Genomic DNA, 27171 nt, shown 5'->3' on the forward strand with positions numbered 1-27171 from the left:
TTTCTCATATAATTTACTTTATTCATGGACACACAACTCACAAAACCATTTTGCACGACAAAGATTTAGTTACTGTAAACGAATGGGAATGTTTAACAGACTTCTTTTAACTCTTTCACGACAAAAATCAAAACAATAGAACACAAATAATGTTATCATCCACTGCATCATCTAAAGAGGAGATACAGGAAGCAAGAGCGCCCTACAAAGGGGAGAGACAGGTCATGAAGTACCAGAGGAGCAACACAGTGAACATCTGAACTCTGCTGGTGGCCCACGTTTGTACGTTTACTCAGGATGTGGTGCATGGTAACATAAAAAGATTTAAGTCATGGTGAACTTGAAGTAACCGACATGGAAAAAAACAGCATTTGTCTTTATTAAACGATCTACAGAAGGGTGGACAAAATAAAAGAGACCAGATTGTAAAGTCGCCCTCGGGTTAATACCAATATGGTGACATTAATGAAGCTGCATTTTGTGTTGATCAGAAAATAATCAAAGTGTATGTCTTTGTCAAGAAAAGGACAATCAAGTGGAATTATCACCTCTGACATTCTCAATAAGAAAACCAAGCTTTATGAGTGTCACCTTTATGGTACTGACTGCAGGGCTAATGCTGTAGTCCAGGGTGTTTGTTATTTTGTCGACCTCCATATGTAGACACGCCTTTCTTCCATTAGAACCCTGCTGTGTTTAGGGGATGGATATTTTAAAGTATTTATTGACAAAAAGAGGAAACTCCAGCAGTAACACTCCCCAATAAATAAATACTGATCTATCATTTTAAAGACATGTTCACGTTTTTGCAATCACGGGTAGATATTACAACCACAGACACTTTTCATACACAACAGTACATCTATAGAAGGGGAAGATATTGCCCTGGTCTCCATTCAGGGTGGGGGAGAAGAGAGGGTGATGCTGGGGTGAGCTGACTCATGGGAGGGAGACTAGAAGAATTGGAGGTAACAAGAACAACATGATGTTTGGGATGGGCAGAGACAATGTCAGCCTCGCAGCCCCTGGAAGTGCAGTAAGGAGCAAAGGGAGATGAGGATGGTGGGTAGGAGGATGGTGGGTAGGAGGGGTGAGCGGAGGTACAGCCAGAGGTATCCTTTGTGTGCCTCAGTGGCGAACAGCAGACTCCCTCGGGTAAAACTCCGCCAGGGTGCTCTGAGGAATCCTCTTCAGCATCTCCTTGGGGAAGATTCGCAGCAACTGCCAGCCAATGTCCAGGGTCTCGTACACTGTCCTGTTGTCGTATGGGCCTGAGGGAGACACAATGGTGAAGGTTAGTATTCAATCATACTATTTACTAATGCTGCCCCTTTAGGCAAAGCCGCTTTACAAAACCAAATGTCAAGGAAAGAATCATCAGGTATTCAGCGTTTAAGCTGCAGTCAATTACTTGTATATAATGTACAGATCAGGTAGAATGGATAGTTCAACATTCATCCAATCCAATAAAAAAAAAAAAACACTTTCCATACCGCACTGACTAATATTAACATTTGGTTGATAATGTAACTAATAATTTAGAGTTTCAATTATCCTACCTATATTTTTTAACAACATAACCTCGAGCAGCCGATTTCCAATCCTCTCCATAAATCACCAACTGAATGTTAATGTGAACCTTAACGTAGATTACCCCTTTCAGATAGAAGTGCTTCTGTTTCTGGGAGCTCTGACAGAATCTCTGAGAATGTTTATATACATTTTCAGACTTTTTCAAGGTTTTACAAGGGCGGGAGGGAAGCCTGTTATGCCTTTCTAAGCAAAACATACATCTTCACATTATCAAGATGGTAATGTGTGTTTAGATGGATGTACACATGTACACGCGCACACATGGTTTCACTTTGTGCACCAGAAGATCCCGAGAGATAAAAGCATTTTGGTGGTTGCCAGCTACTGCTTCCACCTACACTATTATGAAGTTTGAAAACAAACTTCGTCTACTATTGCCAAACTGCTTCTTTAGCATGTTCTCACCTTGAGCGATGAAGTTCTTCTCAAACTTCTGTAGGAACTCCAGGTAGAGCAGATCATCAGAGGTGAGGGCCTCCTCGCCCACCACAGCCTTCATGGCCTGCACGTCCTTACCAATGGCATAGCAGGCATACTGGAGACAAGAGGAGACATAAGTAATACAGTATTATAGTAGTAAAACAATACCAGGTCAAAACACACCTATACAGATATATGACTGGACTGTTTTGGTCAATGTGCGATCTTTAGGATGTGGTTCAGCACCAAGTATCTGAATTTAACAGATAATAAAATATTAAGTGATGGAGACTTTGTGATATTTGTCTTATTTAAAATAATTGTGAGGAAGCATCGCTCATTGTAATGATCTCTCTTTTGCCTGTCTACAGTGTGAGCTATGTAAAAAGCAAAGTAGTAGTTGACAGCATGTACTTTTAACTCATTTAGAGAGAAAAACTATGTCCATGTTACAGGGTGAATCATTTAGGTACAAGGTAAACCTTCTTACCAGCTGGTTAGAGACATCAGCATGGTCCTTCCTGGTCATCCCCTCGCCGATGGCTGACTTCATGAGACGAGACAGTGAGGGCAACACGTTGATGGGTGGGTAGATCTGAAAGACAAGTATAAAGGTTGTCTAACTAATACAACATTTTAAAGCTGCTGAACACTATAATTGTTTTAACTGTAGAGGTTAGTAAAAAGGGAACCAGGGAGTTATGTTAATGTGTAGTTAGGAATATATTTCATCTGGTTAGGTGACCAAGAACATAGGCGTGATTAATCACTCCATGTACAGTATTAATGTTCAAATCCACACAAAATGACTGGCACAACTCAAGAACTCATATACCTGTCTGTTGTGCAGCTGTCTGTCAACATAGACCTGACCCTCTGTGATGTATCCCGTCAGATCAGGAATGGGATGGGTAATATCTGTCAGACACAAAGACAAACAAGACTTATCTCTTACAATTAAACACAGAAGTAGAATTATTATAAATTATGAAACACATGTAGGATTTAAGTTAACACTCTCAGTGAAGAACATCTACAACTGAGATACTATTCAACAGATAGGACACATCTGTTAGCTTTTCATTTTACAGATTTAACTCTGCAGAGTTCAGCCTGAGAGCCCTTGGGAACAGCAGTGTTTAGTCAAACTCACACTACCTCCTCAGCGATGATGTAATGGGGACTTCTGTTCAACTATATAAGAGTAGCCTCTTCATACTTGTTGCTATGGTAACTTAAGGTATCAGAAATATCTCCAGAGTGCATATCAGATCACTTCTGTAATTGATTTGCCAAAAAGATTTATGCATTAAGGACAGATTAAGATTAAGATTAAGATGCATTTATTAGTCTGTCTCAAACACATGCACAGACATGCAAAGGCACACTCATGCAGGTAGGGAAATTTAACTTCTGCTTTTGACCCATCTGGTGCAGGACACACAGAGCAGTGAGCGACCATGTACGGCGCTCAGGGAGCAGATGTTGGGGGAGTAAGGTGCCTTGCTCAGGGGCACCAGACAGGGTAGGGAGACTCTTGGATTTTTGGACAGATCAATCCAGGTTCGTCTTTTGTTGTCTCTCCGTGGAGTCGAACCAGAGACGAACCAGAGACCTTATCTGCCCATAGTCCAAGTTTCTGCCACTAGACCACCGCCTCTCCACTATAATGATAATGGAATATAGACATATAATCTGTATAACCACATCGATACACAACGGCTACATAAGTTGAGGAAAGCTATTAACCCTGCTGTGAATGATACACAATATTTCATATCAAGTTCCAATACAAGACTGAAGGTTGTGAAACACAGGAAGCTCTTGTTCTGGTGCTGCAGCTCTCACCATCGTTGGGCATGGTGAGAATGGGGATCTGAGTGATGGAGCCGTTTCTGCCCTCCACACGGCCGGCACGCTCGTAGATTGTGGCCAGATCAGTGTACATGTAGCCGGGAAAGCCTCTGCGACCAGGCACTTCCTCACGGGCAGCAGAGACCTAAAGGTGGGCGGCATGAGTGGTGTAAAATAGTTTACAAGGTTGGTCCCATTCAAATCCATTTTATTGCTTCACTTTTCTCTTATTTCCATCAGGTTTGAGAACATTTTAAAGCCACATTGATTAGTTGTTTTGCCACTTGGGAGCAGTAGAGTGAGTTGAAAATTTAAAGAAGTGAATTATCACCTTCTACAAGTACTGCAACATACATTTTAGATAAGTATTGCCTGACTACTAACCCAGCACAGAGCAACATTAGCTTTGATGTATAAATGAAGATATTGAAGATTAAAAATAACCTGTCTCTGAAGCTGCTACATGTTCCAGTATGTTCAGCAACTGGTTTTAGCTAACTGAGTCTGTCTGTTTGGTACAGGACAGGTGGTGTACAATGGCTACGTATGTCAGAAACAGTATGTCAGGGTTCTTGGGGCACAAGTGACAGATTTCACCAAGCATTTCTGTTTATTAAAAATAATACAGCTTTAAAGTCTGTTCTCTGTTTCCCAATAGACCCTTGGTTCTGTAAAGATGGAGATTTAAAGATGTTTCCTATCAGACTGAATAAGTCGATATTTATAATATGTAAGACTTGACTTTTGTGCTATACTATTCATTGTAAACAAAAAAAAAGATGAGTATTTTGAATCCATTTACTGTTAGAGAGTCAAGTGATGCTAACTCCTTCACTATATTTCAGAAGAGGCCAACAGCTGGTTGGAAATGTTGCCATTCTGTTTTTAACCCTCTGCAAAAATGACCAAAAATAAATCCTTGTTCCCATAGTCAAGTGAATTCAGAGCAAGCAGGAAAGAAAATGTATCTCATTCATCTTTGGATTCAAAGGTTGATGGGCAGGCTAAACACTTCTGAACTGTAGATTCAATGCAAAACTAAACCTTCACCCATATGAATGGGAAGAGAAGTTAAATGTTAATGTCCTCCTGGCTCTTTGTAAGTGCAGAAATACCCATCAAGCTGTGTGAGTCTTAGCTGACTATTGGTGCAGCGTGCATGTGCCAAGGTTAGGGACAGCGAATGCAAGAAGGGAAACGCACATGCGCCATTTAAAAAACACATTGTGCTGCCGGTATAGAAACACAAAAGAGTGAGTCGAGGGGGCCTTAGTCCTCATATGAGGAGAGAGGAGTGCAGCGAGGGGGGACCATTTCCTTTTAAAGGCAAGCGGACAATAATGAAATAAAGGTATTTCCTACACAAATGAAGGACACATTACCCTCCCTTTCAGCAATGACTTTAGTGAGTCCATCACCTTTGTGCTGATGCTGCAGAGAATTTACACTGGTGTGTTATGTTGACACGCCGTAACACAAGCAGCAGCTAAGGCAACAGAGTCTTCACAGAGGATTCTGTAGGATAATACTATGGTGAAGATATAACTATAACTACAATAATAGATGTGCCTAAATCTACAGTATTATAATATAACATTGACAGTAAGGCACACGTACCTACAGCTCCATTAAAAAGCTTGGTTCATATCACACCTTTTCTGTCATCTTCATACACAGCATGTTTAAAATCGAAATATAGATTTTCACTAATGTTCAGTGCAGAGGGTTGGGTATAATTTAGAAATCTAAATCATAACTAAATCATTACTTTTAAAACAGAACCAATACTTTTTCAAGCATTCCAACATCATGGCCAAAGTGACTCACTGTAGCATCCAGTCTACCCTGAAGTAAGGACATTTTATAACCCTTTGAGTTTTAAATAACGCAATGGCTGAAGCTCTTGGCGAGCAACAATATTAGCAATTAGCTTTTGATCATATGAGTTATGCTTAAAGAGTTGGATCCTCAATAAGTACCATTGGTTTGCGGATTAGTGATTAGATCAAAAAGGCAGAAGGTATTGAGTAACGGGCTAACAAATCTTTGCTTTTGGTGTTTTCACAGAATGTGTTGGCATCAAGAAATTTATAAATCTCAATACTATCCATTCACAGGAACATCCTTAGAAGTAGCTGAACTAACGAGTGTTGAAGTGAAAAGAGCTCAGACCTTGATGTAGTGTGTCAAAGTGTTCCTGTAAATGATTCAAATAGACAGAACATAAATGATTTTCTACTTTCAGTCAAAATTGGTACCTTTTTGAAGTTTGGCAGTGGCCATATTAACCACACTTCATCAAGAGCAAAAATCATTGTTTTCCATCAAAGAGCTTAAACAAATGTGTCATATTGGACAGGTAGCCATACCTCTCTCAGAGCCTCAGCGTAGGAGCTCATGTCAGTCAGGATGACCAAGACGTGCTTCTCACACTGATAGGCCAGGTACTCTGCTGTGGTCAGCGCCAAGCGTGGGGTGATGATACGCTCGATGCTGATTGGTCACAGAAACAACAACAGCAAGTTATCAGTATGTACACGTAAGAAATTAAGGTCTGAATTAAATTTATCAGGGAGAAAATATATTCTAGAGACTGGGCACAACTTATGTGCATATGAATCTAGAAAGCTTTCTGAAAACATCATCTCAGATTTCCATTGCTAAAAGATTGTCCGTGAGTATCAATGACTTACAAATATTACGATTACAGCTTTCACATATTCTAGTTGAATCTTACGTGGGATCGTTGGCCAGGTTCAAGAAAAGGCAGACGTTGTCCATGGAACCATTCTCCTCAAAGTCGGACTTGAAGAAGCGGGCAGTTTCCATGTTGACCTGCGACACAATTGATACAAGTTAATGACACTGAGCACATTTAGGTGAGGGATCTTGATACAGCAAAAGGCCGATTCAGACATCAGATATGCAACATTACTGACGTACTAAGTATCTGTTACAACAGATGATTTTAAACTGTGAGGCCTGGGGAAACAGAGGAACAGGCAAAGAAAGGTGTTTTCTTTATAGCTATAACCCTTGATCTGGTCAGCTTAATAACCCAACCAGCAGTTGGAGCACAGGCTGTCAAACAACCCATGGAAACAGTTGAAGAATGTTAACCCAACTGCCACAATACATTTAAAAAAGTTCAAATTCTTGGGATTAAAATCACAACCAAATCTGAGCTTATTGACATGATATTCATATTTAAAAGTGTTCGCCTTACTCAGGGAAATTATCAACTATCCGGCATGCATGGAGGCCAGGGTGGTTACTTTTACAACATAAATGTACTTTAGTCTCTGCATACATCAACTGAGCAATGTTGTCATATACCACAAGCCTTCATTGCCCACATGGCACATGTCATAGCTTTGTTCTGGAAATGGGGCGAAAATTTGTTGTCGCCTGGGAGTCACGTTTCAATCACTGCTGATCGGAGTTGGAGCCGATAAATACCTGTGACCTGGGAATGAAAGCTGATTGCACCCTTTAACACTGAAGACAAAAGCCAGATGTTAGTGGGTGTTGGTGGGCTTTTTTGTCCAATGTGAAAGGGGCTTTGCATAAATGCAGGTTATGGCCTTATACAAGCATGACAGAACCATTATGGAAACAGCATGGTGCACAGAGGGACTGCTGTCACTGCTGATAGCAGTTGTATATTGGAGGACCATTATGAATGAAAGGGACACTTGCCTCCTCTCATCACTTACCATGAATTGATTTTCATAGATGTCATTGTTAGGAATACCACTGCCTGTTTTATAATGTATAAAGCATGAAGTATATAATGACAAAACTCTTATTTCTGTTTGTTCACATGCTGTGTATTGAGTGTTTTGAGGATATACATAATTTACATTATATGTAGTATGCCTAAGTCTGTCCATATAAGACTGCTATAACATAAAACTGAATTAGATTCTTAATCTGACATGAGACCAACGTTTTAAACTGAAACATGTTCGCTTGGGAGATCTTTTGTATTCTTGCTTTAAAATGGCTGCAACTAATAAATGGACTTTTTACTTTTAGGACAAACACTAACACAAAATCTTAAATTAGTTCAAATTCAACAGAAGCCCTGAAGTGCTCTTCTGTCTCTTTAATAAACAGTGTCTTGAATGTGTTTTTACTTTACTATTAAACACATACGTTGCTGTTAAAGTGTGCACTATGTCCTTTAAAAAGATGAATATTCATGTGATGAGTTGGATAAATACTCAACTCTCCTGCTAGACTTAAACACAACACAAAATAAGAGGGAAGGGTTAGTATTTAGCAAGTGAACCGTGCATGTTAGAGGTCAGCACTGTCACAAATGGGGTGTTAGAGCAGACGGGAGGAGCAGCTGAGGAGGAGAGAACTTGATACTGCAGGGTAGACAGTGTTAAAAGAACCTGTTGAATTAGTGACCTGTCTACATGGCCGAGGGATATGCTCAGGGGTGCAGAAATAACAAGAGGGACTTAAAGGTTAAATCACCTGATGAATAAAAGACAGAAAGCAGGGTGGGAGAGAGGAGACAAGGTGTCACATCAGGGTTAAGAGGGGGATTAGAGTTACAGACTGGGGAAATTAATGTTTGAACAAGTGTCTGCTGAACACTGCCTGCTCACCCCCATGGCTGCAAAGACAATGGCAAAGTTGTCAGAACTGTAGTCCATTACATCCTTGGACTTCTGCACCAGGCCAGCCTGGCGACAGATCTGGGCAGCAATCTGGGAAACAGAAAACACACAGAATGATTTAGACAGTCAAGATGTCTCAATCTCAACACATAGACTCTCTTAATATAGCTGATGTCACTAAAATGTGCAAAGGTAAAATTTATATATCAGTCAAGCAGGGCTGGGTTTTGACAGTATTCTATCAAATCTGAATCCTTTGCTAAATACAATTTATAACTAAAACTCAAAGATTCAACTTAGATGTGAATCTGTAAAGACAAAAACACAAGTTTTAGCGTAGTTTATGTTAACAAGAACAAGGTGACAAGATGTGAAAACGCCTAAAAAAAATTTCAGCCATTTTTAGTTACCACTTGTCATGTTTGTTAGGTCTACTGTCAAAAGTGAAGACCATTTATGTATGTCTTTTTTTAAACAACAATGGGACTCTATGGCACTGAGGCATAACACATATCAGGTTTTGAATACAATGAGTATTATAATACAAAGTTTGATATGTCAATATTAAATTGTTCAGCTTAATAAAAAAAAAAGTTTCATCTTCAATATGAACCAGTGGAGTTTGGAGTCTATTTACAACTCTAACGGACAATAATCACTGGATCAAATCATTGTTTCTCTTCAGTCTTTTCATGAAAGTAGTTCTCAGGAAATTATTAAGGGCTTTATCCAGACAACTTCTCTAGTCCTCAAGTTATCAATAAATTGGTTATACAATAAACTCCCAACTAATTTCTTTACTAAACTGATTGAAACGAGTAAAGAGTGTTATATAATGAATTGTGGAAGTAAAGAGGAATTTCACGCTCGTCACATAATGCAACAGCCACAGCCTTGATAAGGCCTGACCTCTCCATGCACCCAGTGTTCGGACACCTGGCCCATAGAGGAAGCTATGGCATGAATGACCTCTGTGACATGTGCTTAATGAAACAACGAGCCACATTTTCACAACATCTCCACTGCACGACAAGCCACTCATCATTATCAGGATTCTGTGATAAGACAGTTTGATCACACTTTGTAAAAGTGGGAATGGAACTGAGAAGTTAACACTGGGAGTGTTGAGACAGTTGTGGATACTTTGCACAGATTCTCTCCAGTGATGCCATTGCTGATTTTATTGTACTTTACTTAGATTTATTATTGAAATAGCCATATTCATTATGAGGGGGTGCAGTGCAAAACATTTAGTCATTTACATTCACACACACAAAGAAAAACAGGAAGTTTAAAACCGAGTTGTGTTTAAATAATGTGCAAGTGTGGATATATAAACATTCCCGCAAAGGAAATAAAATGTTGTGGCTGATATTGGTTCTCCATTGTGAGAACGTAACAGCATCAAAATGTGTCCCTGAGAACTGATGTGTAAAGGACTTTAGGAGTGAAAAGAAGAATAGAAAATCCTCTTCTTTTACCTGAAGAGCATCAAGAACCACCAATGGTCACTCAAGAAACCTCAATTGAGCTAGAATGGTTCAGTGGATTTTTTGACAAACACAATGCAGTTATCTTGGTGGCCATTATTTATTTCATCACCTCAACCAAGGAGGTTATGTTTTCACCGTGTGTCTTTAGTCGTTTGTTAACGCGTACTAAGCGGGTTAGGGTTAGGGTTAGGGTTACATTTGGGAATTGTTTTAAATTTCTGTCCTCAACATTGCAAGATGGGGCATTGTTCATCATTTTTGTCAATCACTCAGAAAATAATGACCGGATACTGATGTCAAAATATCAAACATATTTTTGATTGGACACGTATGAGTTTTTAGAATTAGCCAAAGATTATCACACTTCTTCCTTTTTCCTATAATTGTTCTATTATACGAGCTATACAGACATGTGTAGGATTGTTTGGCCTTGGTGGAGGTATGTGCTCTACAGAGTGTATTTCTAGTTTAATTTAGTTCAGTTGCTTTTGGACAAATTCTTGAGCTGTCCTACTTAAACTAGCCTATTGTGACAATCTAGCTGGAATAACCACAACAAAGCTGTTTTTGCTGCACAGCTGTCAGTCACAATGATTACGACACACACTGTAGCAAAAGCTTGGTGAATGCCAAGCACCAAGCAGTAAATTCAAGCCCTGTGACTTTGGCAGAAGTTCTGGTTTCTTTACTGTTTACTGGCAAACTACAAATCCCACAGACAGACAAGAGTGTTTCCTACTTAATCCATAATTTCTGTTGTGTCTCCTATGTCCATGTATATGTGTGCAGGTCATGTATTGCACAGACCAATAAACAGTTACATGTTTTACTACACTGTTTATATACAGCTTGATACATTAATGTGTGGAACATTTGTGTTGGAGAACCGAGCCATGGAGTTTAGGATAGCAGAAGTCAAACTGGTTTCACATGACATAGGAGCACAGCAGACATGTGAATAATGTTGATTAATGTTTTATTAAAATATTACTGTTGTCATTTTGGCATGGGGCTCACTTTTGACTTTGGGAACACATACACTCTTTTAGCTTCTAGATTAGCTAAGTAGCGGAGGTTCTGCCATTTTTAAATGAAGATAATCACACACTCCATTCTAAAATTCAATCACAAGTTCCAGTAATTGAATTTTTAAAGGTTCTATTTTCATCAAGATTTATTCCAAAGTAAAAAGAAGAATAAATCAATTAGGTGTGTTTGCCGTTTAGCCTACCATCGTTTATATGAATGGGGGCTAGACAAAATAATTTGAATGTACAGAAAAAAAAAGTAGCAGCGCCACAACAGTGTTGACATATTCAGTTTAATGCTGTGGTGTCATTTCAATTAAATAACATAATCACTGATTTATTATAGTAAAACTGATATGGATGTATTAAGCTGGAAGCCTTTCTTTTAGTCTAAAATATTTGTATTTACTTCACATTTTGGTACAAGTAAGGGATCTGATACCATTTTCCTTGCATTCAGAAAATACTTTCAGGCTGGTAATCAGGTACTGAAGGAATTGTGTTTTTCTATGTTTGTTGAAATGAGCTGGTCTGGTGGTATCACCTCATTGTGTGGTAGCCCAGCAGCTGAAAATATTGGGATCTTCTGTCCTCTGGCGATGCTGTTCATGCCATCGATGGCTGAGATGCCAGTCTGGATCATTTCCTCCGGGTAGATACGGCACTGAGGATTGATGGGCTGACCTGGAAAATATGGAAACACCATTTCACTTTGAGACCCAAAACAAAGAAACACGTCCATGTACTTACAGGCAGTGGACAAAATTACAAAATGTTGACTTTGATTGAAAATGTTCTATTAGCATCAGGAAAAAAGTCCTACAAATCCACAGAAGGGCAGTACGTTAGTGAGGTCATACCCATAATGTCCAAGTAGTCCTCAGCCAGCACATTGGGTCCACGGTCGATGGGCTTGCCAGATCCATTGAACACGCGCCCTGAAAACGAAGATTGTCTCCTTTTAGCCTAACAGAAATCAAGTCTGTAGTGTGATAAATAGCAACTACATTCTTTTTTAAGTTCAATTCAAAGAAAATTACTAAGCAATGATGATAAAATGAAGTTCATTAGATGACACTTCCAACCCCATCTGATCTAATCTATTTTGTGTCAGATTCTTAACAGATAAGAGTGCTTCTGATGGCTCTTGTTGAGTCTACAAGTAACAAGTACAAGTAATTATAAATTCATGGATGGGATAAATGATACTTCAAAAACAAAAGCAGGTTTTACTTTCTACAGCTGTTCCAATATATGTAACCTTGTGCTGTACTGAGATAATTGCGCTGATTGAGATATTCAAAAGCATTCACAGAGGTTTCATTCATTGCTGTTGCTTACCATTTACTGAGTACATAAGTAGTAAAATAAGCTACATTTGGATTCAGTTTGCTCAGTGAAATCGAATTGATGTCATACCCAGCATATCCTCTGATACTGGCGTGCGCAGGATATCACCAGTGAACTCGCAGGCTGTCTTCTTGGCATCAATGCCTGAAGTTCCCTCAAACACCTGTACAAACACACACACACAGCAATGACAATGCTAGCATGTTAAAGACTAGCAAGTACAGGGATTGCCATGATGGTAAAGCATCTTTTATTTTCCAGATTGCTTTTTAATACAAAGTACAGAATGGGATAATTAAATAACAGGGGTGAAAGATGAAAGGATAGTGCTTAAAAAACATAACATTCCAAATATTAGCATAAATTCCCTGTGGACTATTTATATGTACAATCTAATATTTGTGGAGACATTTTAAATAATAGCAAATTCTACATGACACAATAAGAAGTCAGTAAAAATTGGCATCTATATCTAAAATTTGTGCCTATATATCAAGTAGAATCTGAGATAATTTACATGATTTTACCAGATCAAGGAAAATATTTGCGTTAACAAATAATTAGTAGGGATCCGTGAATGTCAGTATAAAATGTTGTGCCAAACCATCAAATAGATATTGAGCTATGTCAAAGCACAGGATAGGTCGATTTTGGCAAATGCTATTCATGCTTGAGTTTAATTATTGTGGACTATTTTCAGCTTTGGATTAGTGCACATTTGGTGCCTTCACAGTTATAAACAGCAGACATATTAGATCCTGCTTCTTACCTGGACCACTGCCTTGCTTCCAATCACCTCCAGGACCTGCCCGCTCCTCTTGGTGCCATCCGGCAGAGTCAGGTGAACAATCTCTGCATATCTGGGGAACTAGTTCAGAATGATAAAACAGTTTCACTACAGCTGCCCAACTGGTATGAAACTGGTATCACCAATACAACAGGGATCTGCCAATATGACCGTGTATACTTTATAGTGGCTTCTGAAAGTCAATTGGCAGTTTTGCCAATTCCAGTCTCATTGATATATTTTTTCTAAATGAATTTTCACAATAGGGGAATATCTTTCAAATTAATAATCATCGTCATTATTATTATATGAATTAATTTATAGACTCACCTTCACATTATCCAGGATCACCAGGGGTCCATTTACACCAGACACAGTGGAGTAAGCTGAAAGACAGAAGGGTTACATATATAGGTTCATTCATTGCTATATTTCAAGAGGCCACAGGACAGCAAAATAAGGCAGGTAAAACTGACATATTGGATTTCTCTTGTGGAACTGAAAGCTACCAATCAACATGGGAAAAGGTAGACTTCCTTCCAGCACAGTTGATAATCACAGGCTGACCTTTCAAGATGTGACTTAAACAGCTTTCATGCACTTCCAGGTCCAAATGTCAAAGACAGGCAAATGTCAGGAAAAAATTCATGGAATCCACTTGTTCATGAATAGTGAATACAATTACACAGGCACGTAGTTAGTTCTGAGCCTCACAATCATAGACTACTAAATGAAGGGTCATCACCGATGAAGGTTAGTGCGAATAGCCTGTGGCCTCCCCCAGTATTAAACAATAGTCACTGCAGCAAGATGAACTGAAATAACCTACTAGAGCTCAATGAAAACTACATGTCAAATATGTCAGCAGCGTTGCACACTGCAATTTCCCTGAACTTGGGCTGCTGCGTATTTCTTTAATCATCAGTAAGATAAAACAGTTATTCACATCTTTATTTGTGCTTTAAAAAGCACAATTTCAGTGGTTCCACACATTAGTGCAGTAAATCCTGTGTCCTTACAACCTACATTACCCACAGTCATTTCACAATTGATGCAATTGGTGCTGTAAATTGCTACTTTAAATTAGTTTCTCCAATCTTTCAGGGATTTCAGTTAATTTCATCAAAATCAACTCTTTATGAAAGTTATTATGAGGTTATGCATCATAATGAAACATGTGTCCACACTAGTTTTAACTGTAGTTACGTAATTTAAGAGTTTTAACTGTGTTGAAATTGAATAGTTTTCAGTGAATCCTATCTGTTGGTACAATGAGGTGAAGGTTTGGCGGTGGAGTTTTTTTATTAAGCTATGGCATGGCTTTACATTAATGCCATGCTCAGATACTTTCATTATGAAAACCTCTTGATTTGTCTGGATGTTCTTCTGTAATATCGATTTGAAAAAGTTCATATAGACTATATACGCACACACACGCAATCTTTCTTTACCAAAGCAATGCTCTTTGCTTGAGTTTGGAAAGGATCTGCTGATGCCCCCCTTCATGATTCCTGTGCACATCTGCAGACTTACGGGTAAGTTTCCTAACATGGTCTGGTGTTCCTCTTTATCTGTAAACTGTCAGTCCTGGGGCTGGTATCAAATACGCGAGGAAATTGGAACAGACTAGTACAAATGTAAATCTCAAAAGCTTAGTGGGGGGGCATTCACCATGCCACTTATTAGGCAGAGGCCAACAAAATGCCCTGTCAATGTGCTACCGTATTGCAGCCATATATAGTATCATATTATATAATGTTAATGTTAATGTAAATGTATGTGTATATGTCAAAGGACCATAAAATAGGTAAAATGTACTCAACTAAATATAAATCAACTATAGCCATGCTCTTCGGGTTAAGGATTTGTATAATCACAATGACCATAAAAAAAAAATGAAAACCAGCACGAAAACAGAAGAAGAAAGGGCTTCATTAAAATTCCATCAAATTTTCACAACATTATGTTTTCTTGTGGCCAGGTCCTTTCCCCACAAATGGCAAATTATCCATGTTGGCCATGTTTATAAAAGGACTTAATAGCTACACTTAGCCTACAAATTGCCCACAGATCTCAAAAGAGATGCATATGGCTATTTCCTGAAGGGCGATAATAATGCTGCAGGGAAAATTGGGCTACATAATTATACAGTAACCTCTTGGAAATCCACAAGTCAGTGCATCTTTAGGGGGTATGTGCATTTAAAGAAATTTGAGGGAACTTTTCCTTTTTCACTGTGACCATCAAGCTATATCTGACCACCACAAAACACCATCACGTCCGAGAGATTCAAACATTAATATTAAACCATCATTAACACGTTTACTCTTTGAACAAACCAGTAGAGCAAATTTAGATAGAAGGAACCATCCAAATATTTTGCACTGTAATTATTAGCCCTTAACCACTATTTACCTTGTGATTCACAGCAGACTTAATACAGATTAAATATACTCATATGGCTGCAGTGGTCAGTTAGCATCTACTGGGTTTATTCCTTCTAAATGCTGAGCATTGGTGCGATAGGGCAGCTCTCTGAAAGAGCACTTGCTGTTTGAGTTAAGTTGACACTGATGCCAGACATTTATTAATTCTGAATTTATATAGCTAATTTACTTTTTATATACTGGTAAATAAGTAAAAGTCACAAAGCCCAAGAATGTCAAAATTACTAATGCTTAGTCTACTAAGTTTATTTCATGTGGTGTACTCTGTAATTCTGCCTGTAAATCTACAATGAACAACGCCATAAACATTTGAGAAATATATTAAATGCAGCTCATGATACAGCATTCATGTCTTCCGAAGTTTGATTCCTTAAGACTACTTCATCAGTCATTTGGTGGCACTAGTCTTGAGTGTGGCAACATTATGAATAAGTAATATTAGTTAGATTAAAGGCCATCGTTGGCTCCATGTAGCCCGTTATAAAAAGAAGAGGAAAAGGTACACTTCTGTAGGACTTTAAAAAAAAAAAATGGTTTGCACTCTCATTTCACTAAATAACAATTCCTCAATGGCCTATATGTTCACAAGGTGTGAAGTAGCAACATTTCCCATTAGGTTTGGAAAACTTTCTCCACCCCTCTTTTGCTACTTCAGTTCAAGTGCAGCAGTCCCCTGGCTTGGCATGCAACGGCAGTGTGGGTCACCCTGCAGCCTGTTCAGCTGCCAGAGCTCTTTGTGTACAAAGATGTTAATTGGTCCTAATCCGCTACTAGAAGCTGTTTTGGTAGCCTGACCTCGCACCCTGAAGGACACCTTGGTGTGAAATACTAAAGAGCCCATTCAAGTGCCAGAGAAAAGAGGAACAGAGCATTCCAACACAATTCAATTTCCCAGCTGAAAGAGGGGAGAACTGGAGGGGTGGAGGAGGCTGGAGCTTGGATGGAAATGAGGGTGCATCATCAATCTGACAATAAATGGACGCTACAAAGCAGTGGCTGCTGTGATGTGCAGCTTCACAATCACGCCTTAGCCTCTACTCCAAGGGATTCCCACAGCCCCACTGGACAAGAGACTGCTAATTGCCTCAATCCCCGCAACCAACTCAAACTCGCCTTCCCTTGCTTCACCACATACACACGACATGCAACAGTGAGTCGATAAACCAAAATGATAAAGAGATGCTTCTTCAGACATGCACTGAACTCCAGAGAACCACCGGACATTCTCCAGAGGGGCTGTAATGACCCTCTTTCTCCTAATGCCGTTTTCAGACGTGACCTCCAGGTAAAATCCGGAGAATTGGCCATGGAGTTTACCCGCAGTTTGCCTTTCACACATGCACAACGCAGCGGAAGGTTCTCTTCACAGACGCGTTCACATTAGCAACAAATCCTCCACATCATTCAGGTGAGAGGTGGAGCAGCTGGGTGCAGCAGACAAAGGCAGGAAGTGACATTATCTCAGCTGTAGCTATAACATGATTTTGTTTACAGCACCTCGACACCAGCGCCTTTCACCACAAACTCTTGGCATCTCCGTCTGTATCTTCTACGTATGCTTTTTCACTGTGAGATATTCGTTTTCTCTTTTCTTTCTATTTTCGTAGCAACTGCTGCGCATCTCACTCCTCTGGAGAAAATACAGAGGGGCTAGAAAGCAGCTCAAGTATCTCCTGCTAGCCCCCTGGTAAAAGTCTGCATAATTACCAGAGGAGCCGAAGTGAGAACACATTGAGTGACTGGGTGTGTTGAAGACAATTCTGATCCATGACAGATGCAAACTTGAGAAAAACTAAAAGAATGCAAATAGGACAGGATGAACAAGCAAAGCCATGCATGAAGACACAACTTTTGTGATAGGAGCCGACGCCGGTGTCGCTATGCTATAAAAACATAAAAAGAAAAAAGAAGGGAGATCTGCAGCTGAATTGTTCCTTCCTCTCTCTGCTTGATGCACCACCCCCTTACCTGTGTTCTTGTGAACACGTCTGAGTGGAAAATGTCCCACGGCATTGTTCAAACTCCAGAGAATGTCCAGACCCAATTCAGGGGAGATCCTCGTTTAAGTCTGAAAACAGATTCTGACTCCTCAAACTCATTTCATAGCCTTTGCTTCTCTTTTGTCACTGTAAAGTTGATATTGACATTGATGGATGAAAGTAGTGGGGAAGATAGAGTAGTCAACAACAGGGTGAAAAACAAAGATGTGTACCTACAATGCTGGTTGGGATTTATTTACCTTCTTTTCCACAACTCTTATGACTGGTTAAAACAAACACTCACAACAAAGGCTGTGGGAAAGGATTAGTAACTCAATCATTAAGATATAGGTTTGCCAACCCGTTATACCACACTCATGTCAAGTGTGTGTTCTGAGAATTATTGAGGTTACAATATAAATGAGTCCACAGTCGGGCTGTATTATGTTCAAAATAAAATATAATTAAAGTATCAGCTTCAGTAGACAGTGTGTAATGTCACACAAGCCAATAGGGGGAAACCACTTCTATATACATCTTGCTGACTTATCGATGGATCCTGATCGTGATCACTGACCATGATTACAACAAGACTGGTTGATTTACAGTTTGTATACACTAATATACTACCATTACTGGCATAACTCCCACATTCTCGTCATTGCTTCTCCTTTCATCTGTGTCAGATATTTTCGGATGTATAAATACTTCAAACATTTACACTACTTTCCATTATGTTAAAAGATTTATTTTTAATCAATGTTGTACATACTGTAATTTTGTTGATTTTCTCATCTATTGCACTTCTTTCCGTCCGTCACATGTGGTTCTCTCTGAGGTTTCTACATATTTTACCCAGATTTGGTAGTTTTTCCTGACTCTAGTTGCAGGTTAAGGCCAGAGGATGTTGCACCTTGTTATGCTCCATGAGATGAACTGTAATTTGTGAATATGGGCTATACAAATAAAAATTGATAAAGTATTTGATTATCGGAGTGGAGCTTTTAAGAAGCTTCTGGCAGGGGTCCTGAGGATGAGTGCAAGTAGCAAACAGGCAGGGCTATACAGATGACATTGGTCAAAATGTTTCTGGTGCCTCCGTTGCCTCACCTGGATGGCACGATAACTGCTGAGTCCTCAGATTTTTCATTGTTGTAGGGTGAACCAGCTGCTTTAAGAAAGGTAAAATGCTGTATAATTAGGTTGCCAAGGTAGATCATAGTGTGATCCATGGCATCCACTGTTATCACTTTCTATTTTAACAGTGGTTCTAGTTGTGACTGATAAGCAATAAGATGTCCCTATTTCAATCACTACATCTAGATAACTACATTAAGATTGATGAATTTGTTTTATAATCAATCGATTATCTACGTCTTATATCTAATCTAACATCATCTTAAATGAAAGTGATGCCACTTTCAGCAGATTTTTTTTTTATATTCTAAAATGCAAATAAGAAAAAAAAAACTACACTTAAAGATGGAGCAATGTAATAACTTTGTCCACCTGCATAATGTGTGTTTAAAAAAATGGTTGCTATGGTGTTGGATACACAAGCACAACAAAACATCACAGATCAAGTCTGGAAGATGTGTTGTTAACAAATTGCAAATGCGTTTTAGAACCCAAAGCATTCTGCAAAATCCTGGGTGGCCATACACAGTATCCAGGATAGACACATCTCTGTGGTTTGACATTGAATTATTATGCTTGATCTTGATCATCAACACAATGTTGAAGTGCTAAAGAAAAGACCCCATTGCTTTCCATTTCCTAGAAGCCCTGCTTTTAGAAGACAAAAACCCAAAGATGTTCCTGGTTAACTTATTGCACTACTACAGAACTATTGAGAACTATAGAGCAGCACTAGGGAAGTTAACTGAACATGGAAATTGAAAGGGAAAAAGGTTTTGAGATGATGAGATTGAAGAGAGCGCATAATGATAGTCCTATTAATATATATCTCTTAACATCAGAATATATTATTAGTAACAGTAAGTGCAGCCAGACGTCCATCTGGCCTGTCATTCAGTGGACGTTCAAATTAAAGCCAAGTACAATAGTTTCAGTGTAGGAGGCATTGGGACAATTACATTGCATTAAAAAAGGTTTATGCTTAGAAAAACAGAATATTGTATGTTTTGAATATTTTTTATACACCATCTGCAGGATCAATGCTCACATCTGCAGTAATCATAGTGCAATAATTCAGTTTGTATTGTATTATCTTATGTCTGACTTATAGATTTTCTGTATGGTCGCACTTTAATTAGTACAGTTTGTACTCTTAATTTAAGTGTGTACTATGTCTGAGTGCATCAGTGGATTGCTACAAATTAATAATGATAATTATAACCTGGTGCCACTTTAAATGTCAGTATATAAAAAGGCTAAACCACTGATACATTGTCATGCTAGTGTTGAGTCCAAAAGGTAGGGGAAGTGAAGCAGTGGAATGGGGAATTTCTTGCAGTTGAAAATACATACTCACTTCTCTAAATGATCGAATAGCTTGTCGGATGAAGGATGTCAGGAAAATAATTTTCAGTGGTCAGCAAAAAAAGTGTGCGGTCACAGGGATTGCTCTGTGCTCATGCAGCAGACAGAAATGGTGTCAAATCCTTAGCCCACATTTGAATGTTCTTTCATGAAAAGAATGGCAAACGCCCACGGAGGGTCTTTTTCTCCAACTGACAAACTAGCTGTTTAAGCCTAATTAGAAAGTGGATTATAGAACTGCGGCAAAAATAACACTGATTTTATTGAAATAACTTTCAAAGTGACAGATGAGACACTTGTTTATCGTGACTACACATTATTACAATTAGTGCCTTGCTACATGTCTTTTCATAGCACTAAATGACAGAATGCACAGCTAAAACAAAGACAAGCCATTTCGTGGACTAATAGCTTTTGTCACATTTGACATGAGAGAGACAAAGGCCTCGTAAAAGAAAAGACTTGGTCTGATAGGAAATGTCTTTATTTGTTTATTTTTCATGCTCTGTCTCGCAGTGGCTTTTTCAATAGCTGCCTTAGAGCTCTGTCAAGTCAAAGTGGTGGTGAACAACCATCTCATTATCGTGATCTTATAGACTGGTTGATGCCTGGCATCTGACTATACTGAATAATGTCTGTGTGATTTCCTACACTCCCCATTATTGTTACAGTTTGCTTTAACACCAACATGACTGAGGCCCTCTATCATGTGTTCTTGGAGATTCACCAACACACTTATTCCAGGTCTGATAGAGGACATGTCCTGCAATGAATCAAGACAGACATTCATTTGACAATAACCGAATATGACACCCCTTTTCTAAATCCTGCTCTCTTGATTTGGTTCTGACAACTCCGAAATCCTCAAATTTCCTGGCCCTCTCAAGTCTCAAAAAATACCTGATGTTAGAGTAGGGCATCTTGACATGAAGATAAATATCATATGACAATGGATATACAACTATTGTTTGATATGCTCTATAGCACTGGTCACCAACCCGTCGACCTCAATCCACTGGAAGTGATCTCTTCACGGTCGATTCCCTGTAACGCTCTGGAATCTCTAGCTGCAGTTATCCGTTGTTCACACGTGTCGGCTAATGGCGGCTGAGCTGCAGGTTTAACTACTGCATTTCCTCTAAATAGTGTATTAAACTTTACCCAAACTTATTTAATTAGGTACACAGGAGTACTTTTTTGAATTTTGTGCATTGAAAAGATTTTGTAAATATGAATTGATATAAATGTAAATATTGTGAATTTAATAGATTAAGTTGCATTACTGCCTTTCTTTGTGTATATTTATGCTTGTACATGGAACATTTAAAGGAGACATATTATACCCATTTTACCACAGTTGATATGCACCCTTTTTACCCTGTCTATAACAGCCCTCCTCAGATTGACCTGTTTTGAGTGCCCCCCAGCCCCCCGTTAGCTCACAAGCTAACCGGGCCGGTGTAGCAGGGCTAGCGCTAGCTCGCGAGCTAACACTAGCCCTATAATTGACCAACACATAATTGACCAACACAAAATAGTCCATCATTTGGAAGTGGGGGGAAATATTACATGGATTTCTAAATTATTTACAAATAAAAATCTGAAATGTATTGAGTACATATGTTTTCACCCCCTTTACCGTGAAAGCCCTAACAAAGATGGTGCGACCAATTGCCTCCACTAATCACATTTGCAAGTCACATAATTAGTAAATAGGGTCCAACTGTTCTGTGAAGGCCTCAAAGTTGGTTAGAGATCATTACTGAACAAACAGCATCATGAAGACCAAGGAGCTCAGAAAACAGGTCAGGGATAAAGTGGAGAAATATGAAGCAGGGTTAGGTTCTAAAAAAATATCCCAAGCTTTGAACATCGCACTGAGCACCATAAAATCCATCATCAGAAAATGGAAAAAATATGGCACAACCGCAAACCTACCAGGACAAGGCCATCCACCCAAACAGAAAAACAGGACAAGGAGAAAAATTTATCAGAGAAGCCACCAAGAAGCCCATGTCAACCCTGGAGGAGCTGCAAAGATCCACAGCTGAGGTGGGAGAATCTGTCCACAGGACAACTATTAGTCGTCTATTCCACAAATCAGCCTTTCGTGGAATCGTGGAAAGAAGAAAGCTGTTGTTGAAAGGGAACCATATGAAATCCTGTTTAGAGTTTGCCAGAAGCCATGTGGGAGACACAGCAAACATGTGGAGGAAAGTGCTCTGCTAAGATGAGACCAAAATCTTAAAAACTTTTTGGCCTCAATGCAAAACACTATGTGTGGCGGAAACCCAACACTGCCCATCACCCCGAGCACACCATCCCAACAGTGAAAGATGGTGGTGGTAGCATCATGCTGTGGGGATGCTTCTCTTCAGCAGGTACAGGGAAACTGGTCAGAATTGAGGGAAAGATGGATGGGTCTTAATACAGGGCAATCCTTGAAAAAAATCTGATGCAGTATGCAAAAGACTTGAGACTCCAGCAGGACAATAACCCTAAACATACAAGCAGAGCTACAAAGTTTGTTGTTCTCATTATTGTTTTTGTCACAATAAAAAGGTATTTTGCACCTCCAAAGTACTATGCATGTTGCATGAAGTGAAAATAATCAAAAGGAGAAAGATGGAGCAGCAGAGTGATATGACAAGCTGTGAGAATAATACATAAACAAAAAATCACAATATGTACATTGCGTTCTGACAGTTATGCTTCCTCCCAGCCTCACTCCTTCATGCTGTGGCCCCTGATCAATGGCAAAATTATAAATAATAAACTGCACTGAGATAATAAGGAACATTTTCGAAGCAAAAGCATTGTAATGTATTGATCAGTTGTTAATGAATTCATTATTTACCTATTTGAACTGCAAAAGGCACTCAGTAGCACCTATACCTCCGTCAAAGCCAACAAGTCCCCTTAAATTCAATAAAGCTCAAGGCCTAAAGTTAAACTGACCATATTAGCTATTAGGGGAACGTCTGGAACAAGAGGATAGGCTCCACATTTGATGTGTGCACTGTCATTATTTTCCTCCAAATACATTGCATTGTTTCTGCATAGTTTGTTTCTCCTCGTATCATTGCTTTTAGTTAGCCTACCAAGCGGCTGCCCTAGCAGAAACCAGCATTACCAATGGTTTGAAGAGGAATCGTAGTCATTAAGGATGCTTCATTAAGTGAGGGTGTTGCACAAAGAACTACAAAAATGAACAAAACAGTAGCAAAATGGTGAATCACATTGATTACCTGCGAGTATGTGTACTCTTATTATACCTGGCCTCTGTAAAAGCCTCTCCTATATAAGAATAGTATAAGGGATATTAAAGCAAAAGCATCTCCTCTAACTAGCCGCATGCACTTAAAACATGAAACACATATTGTGAATGCAGCACCTACAGTATCTGAAGAGCACACAAAAAGTTTCCCCGACACTTACTTGGTGTTTATCATTTGGGTTTGAATTGCTGCCATCATTAGAATGGGCCCGCTGCTGTTTGGTTATGAGAGAAAAGGGCACTCCATTCTGCTACAACTAAATTAGAGAATTTCAAGAGTTGTATGGTTAGATGTTTTTAGGACAAGGGTTTTATCCCATGTTGCACCCGCTCTGCTTAGCTCTCAGATGGCCTGAGCTCCATTAAGTCATTTCCTTCCAGTTTGCTAAAAGGCTTTTAGTCTATGTTTGCCTCTCTGACACTTGCACAAAGAGAAAGCCATCACCTTGCTGGCTTCATAGCTTCAACGTGGCTTAGCGTAAGAGCCCAATAGCAAAATCATCGTCGCCGCAAGACTCAACATCAGGCGCAAAGAGCAAAGTGCCAAACAATTCAAATATTGGTCAAAACTTCCTGTGTTGAATCAAAACATGTAATCAGCACAGCCAGTGAATGAATGAACAATAAGGCCAACTCAACACAAACACAACTGATGACTGTGGTCACCAAGGTAGATAAATTATGCTTTTGTTATATTTGAGTAGAACAACAATGGGACAATCATCAGCACCTTTTCTTTACAGAATTTAACCACTCCCAAAGCAGGATACTCATCCAAAACCCTGTAATCTTCATAACCCATGTGACTCTCTCAAATAATCAAACCAGACGTATATAGGTTGATCAAATTCCTGTTCTGTTTTAAAGGAAAGATGACTTAACTTAAAATACTGCAGTGATAGCAGTCAGATAAAACCCTTCAATGTGTAAAAGCAGCAGCTCCCCCCCCACTATAATCCACACTTATCATGAAAGTGCTGATAAACCTGAACCATCACAGACTGCTAAAACACTCAATGTTCAAACTCTTCAGACTAATGAAATTTCAGACAGATTAACCCACTCAATACAATTTTGGGTTAGCTCTGGATACATCAGGACTTTCAGCTTAATTAATTTGAGTTATATATTCAAAAGGAAATAATTTAGATGATACAGAAAAAATATTTCTAGTTTCCATGTTAAGAGTCAGTTTTAGGCTGCACTTAAATCTATAATTCATGTGACAAACAAAACAGATTTTTAATCATTTTCATTTCCAGGATCAAAATGTACCTCATTGATTTATACTTTTTTCTCGGAAAAACATCACTGATTACATTTTGAACTACCTGAAAAAACTAGAGTCCAATTTCAAAACAGTGAATTATTTGAAGAAAAAGAAAAAAATATCAATGATTACAGCTTCTAAAATGCAAATGTTTGCAATCTTCCCTAATATTCTATGATACAGAATTACGTATTTGTATTTTGAACTGTAGACCTAACAAAACAAGACATTTGAAGAAATCTGCTCTCTGTAATGGCCATTTCCAAAGTTCTACTACAATTTCATAATCAAGAAATTTATGAATAATGATGATTACTAGTTGCAGTGGCACTAGTCCTAAATATAAAATAAATCTGCTGGGCCTATTGCTTTCCCTTTTCTGCTTTCCCATCCTTGAAATATTTAGTGAATAAATACCTGCAAAAGTAGCTGTGTTGTCAAAGTATTTGGGAAATGATTTCAAAATTCCGTGCACTTACAACAAAACATGAGCAGCCAAATTCTACATCCTATACTCAGATAAATGTGTTTTCAGTGACTCAAAGATTTAGTTCACCCTAGAAACCTCAGATAAAAAAGTACTGTGTCAGTAAACAACAATATTTATGGCAAGAAATGTCACAAGTAATGCTTTTCTTCTCCGTATTGAGAAACATTTGAAGCAATATTCCAATTCAATAGCACAAGACAGAGTACTAAAATAATAATCTGGCAAACTACTGTGGGTTATATTAAACTGCAGCTTTCCATGTCTCACCACTGCAGCCTGCACCACTCATGTGATCTAGTCACATGATGGAGAGACCGTCCATCTGACAGCATTATGTTCTTCAATTCGCTAAGGCTGCCAAAATGTTGACGCTCATCATTGATAAGATGGCTGCGCAGTTACTTAAAGCTTCAGGGGCAGTGAAACCAAAGTCACACGTTTCCATCTCAACTCAGCACATCAGAAAAATAACAATAATTTCCCGATATCTCATTCATTCCCGAGGCTGCCACCAGTCAGCTGACTGCCTGTTCTAGCTAATCCACTGCGCTGTGACATTTAGCTGAGTCAGATCGTCGTGACGCGCCATTTGTACACTCACAACAACAGTGACAATTATGGATTGACCCCAACAAGTAAATCCTTTGCCCACAGTATATTCATTTTCCGATTAACTAAAGTGTTTAATGACAAATGTACGTCGTGTCACTGTTAGCTACAGCCAGCTAGCATGTCAGCTTAGCTGGCTGTAGTAAATGACACAAGTGAGTGTGGCTGGTTTTATAAATGTAGGTGAAACAACGAGTAGTGTATATAGGATCATTCAGTCATCACACAAACCTCCACTCATTAGCCAGAGGAAAATACTATAGTTTATTTATAATCGTGATTTCCGTTTAATCATCTTCGCTTGTTAGCTAGCTAGCATTACGGCCCCTTCATGCTGCATTCATGTTCACTGGGAATATCAACAACTACATCTTGTGAATTGAGTTTCCTATACTTTATGATCATGTTTCCACTCTCACATACAATTAAATTACACCCTCTCAGCATACGTATTCATATGAATTCATTCTGCACAAAGTCAAGACTATTACAAATCTAATCCAGTCATCCCGACCCAAAAGTCCCTGGAATCCTGAAAACAGACAGATTTCAAGGTCAAAGTCCATAATAATTAATTCAATGACTGAAAGAGCCTGAGGTAGGACTTTATCTGCACAATTGGACCCCGGAGGTTAACATTAAATACATTTCCCTTCGAAATTTTCGTATTCCCTATTCTCCCCGTGTCATTGAACGCAGCACCCTTGCTAGCCACCCGCTACATCCTGCAGCTAATGTCACATACTTAGCCTGGGCTGAGAGATGTAGTTTCTGGTCACAGCTTGGGTGTGAGTCCGCGCTGCTGCCGCCATGCCGTTCACGTCCATTGCCCTGTTTGATACCAGTGTTGCCATGTTCGAATACAAAAGTTGAGACCCGAGAAGAAACGATGCTCGCTGCTCTTTGCTCACTGACGCTGGTTGATGCAGATGACAGCACACAGTACAGCAATGGTCATATGACTTTGAGGAACCGGAAGTTGGATGGAGCCAGGGACGCGCGTGTTGTGTGTGCGTGTGAGCAAAATAGGATTCAGCTTGGTATCACATTTTAATCACGACACGTTTCTAGTGCATGTATGTGAAATACTAAACAGTCTCACCACAGGTAGACCAAAACCATAAGAATTCCTAATAATAATAATAACTAATAATAATTTGGTTATCAATTATCTAAACAAGGTTACAAAGGCTTCCCAAAATCCACAGCAAAAAATAAATGAGAAAAATTCAGTTAAATTCAATAAAATTCAGGTAAATCCACAAAACACTTCTGGAGTTTCAGGAGTAAACAGTGGTGCAGCCAAATCCAATACAATTGAAGTAAGTGGGGACTCCTTCTTCAAACATGAAAAAATGTCTCCATACTGCTTGTGTGGTGTCATCCAAGTGTCTGTGAGCCCGGACATTCTAATTTGACTTGAAACATCATCAATTAA

The 27171-nt window shown here is 39.0% G+C and overlaps 1 protein-coding gene across 1 annotated transcript; it reads right to left on the reverse strand.

Annotated features, from left to right (window-relative positions):
- Positions 1–26680, reverse strand: atp6v1ba (ATPase, H+ transporting, lysosomal, V1 subunit B, member a). The gene is made up of 14 exons (XM_062400945.1): positions 26479–26680; positions 13490–13545; positions 13142–13240; positions 12442–12535; positions 11883–11960; positions 11567–11706; positions 8490–8591; positions 6605–6702; positions 6237–6360; positions 3862–4012; positions 2849–2931; positions 2504–2608; positions 1999–2128; positions 1–1271 (listed from the first exon to the last, which is right to left on the reverse strand). Exons 1-14 carry the CDS (start codon positions 26585–26587, stop codon positions 1129–1131), a joined length of 1512 nt encoding a protein of 503 aa, XP_062256929.1. The 5' UTR covers positions 26588–26680; the 3' UTR covers positions 1–1128.
- Between the last annotated feature and the right edge of the window lie 491 nt (positions 26681–27171).

The sequence above is a fragment of the Platichthys flesus genome, chromosome 12, assembly GCF_949316205.1.
Source record: "Platichthys flesus chromosome 12, fPlaFle2.1, whole genome shotgun sequence".
Classification (NCBI taxonomy): Eukaryota; Metazoa; Chordata; class Actinopteri; order Pleuronectiformes; family Pleuronectidae; genus Platichthys; species Platichthys flesus.

What these genes read in the sequence shown, in the direction of transcription:
- atp6v1ba (XM_062400945.1), bottom strand. Translation starts at nt 26,587, where the DNA reads ATGGCAACACTGGTATCAAACAGGGCAATGGACGTGAACGGCATGGCG. An exon ending in CATCTCTCAGCCCAGGCTAA is followed by an intron (nt 13,546 to 26,478) that starts GTATGTGACATT and finishes TCTGTCTTTCAG; the next exon opens with CTTACTCCACTGTGTCTGGT. An exon ending in CTGGGCTACCACACAATGAG is followed by an intron (nt 8,592 to 11,566) that starts GTGATACCACCA and finishes TCTGTTTCCCAG; the next exon opens with ATTGCTGCCCAGATCTGTCG.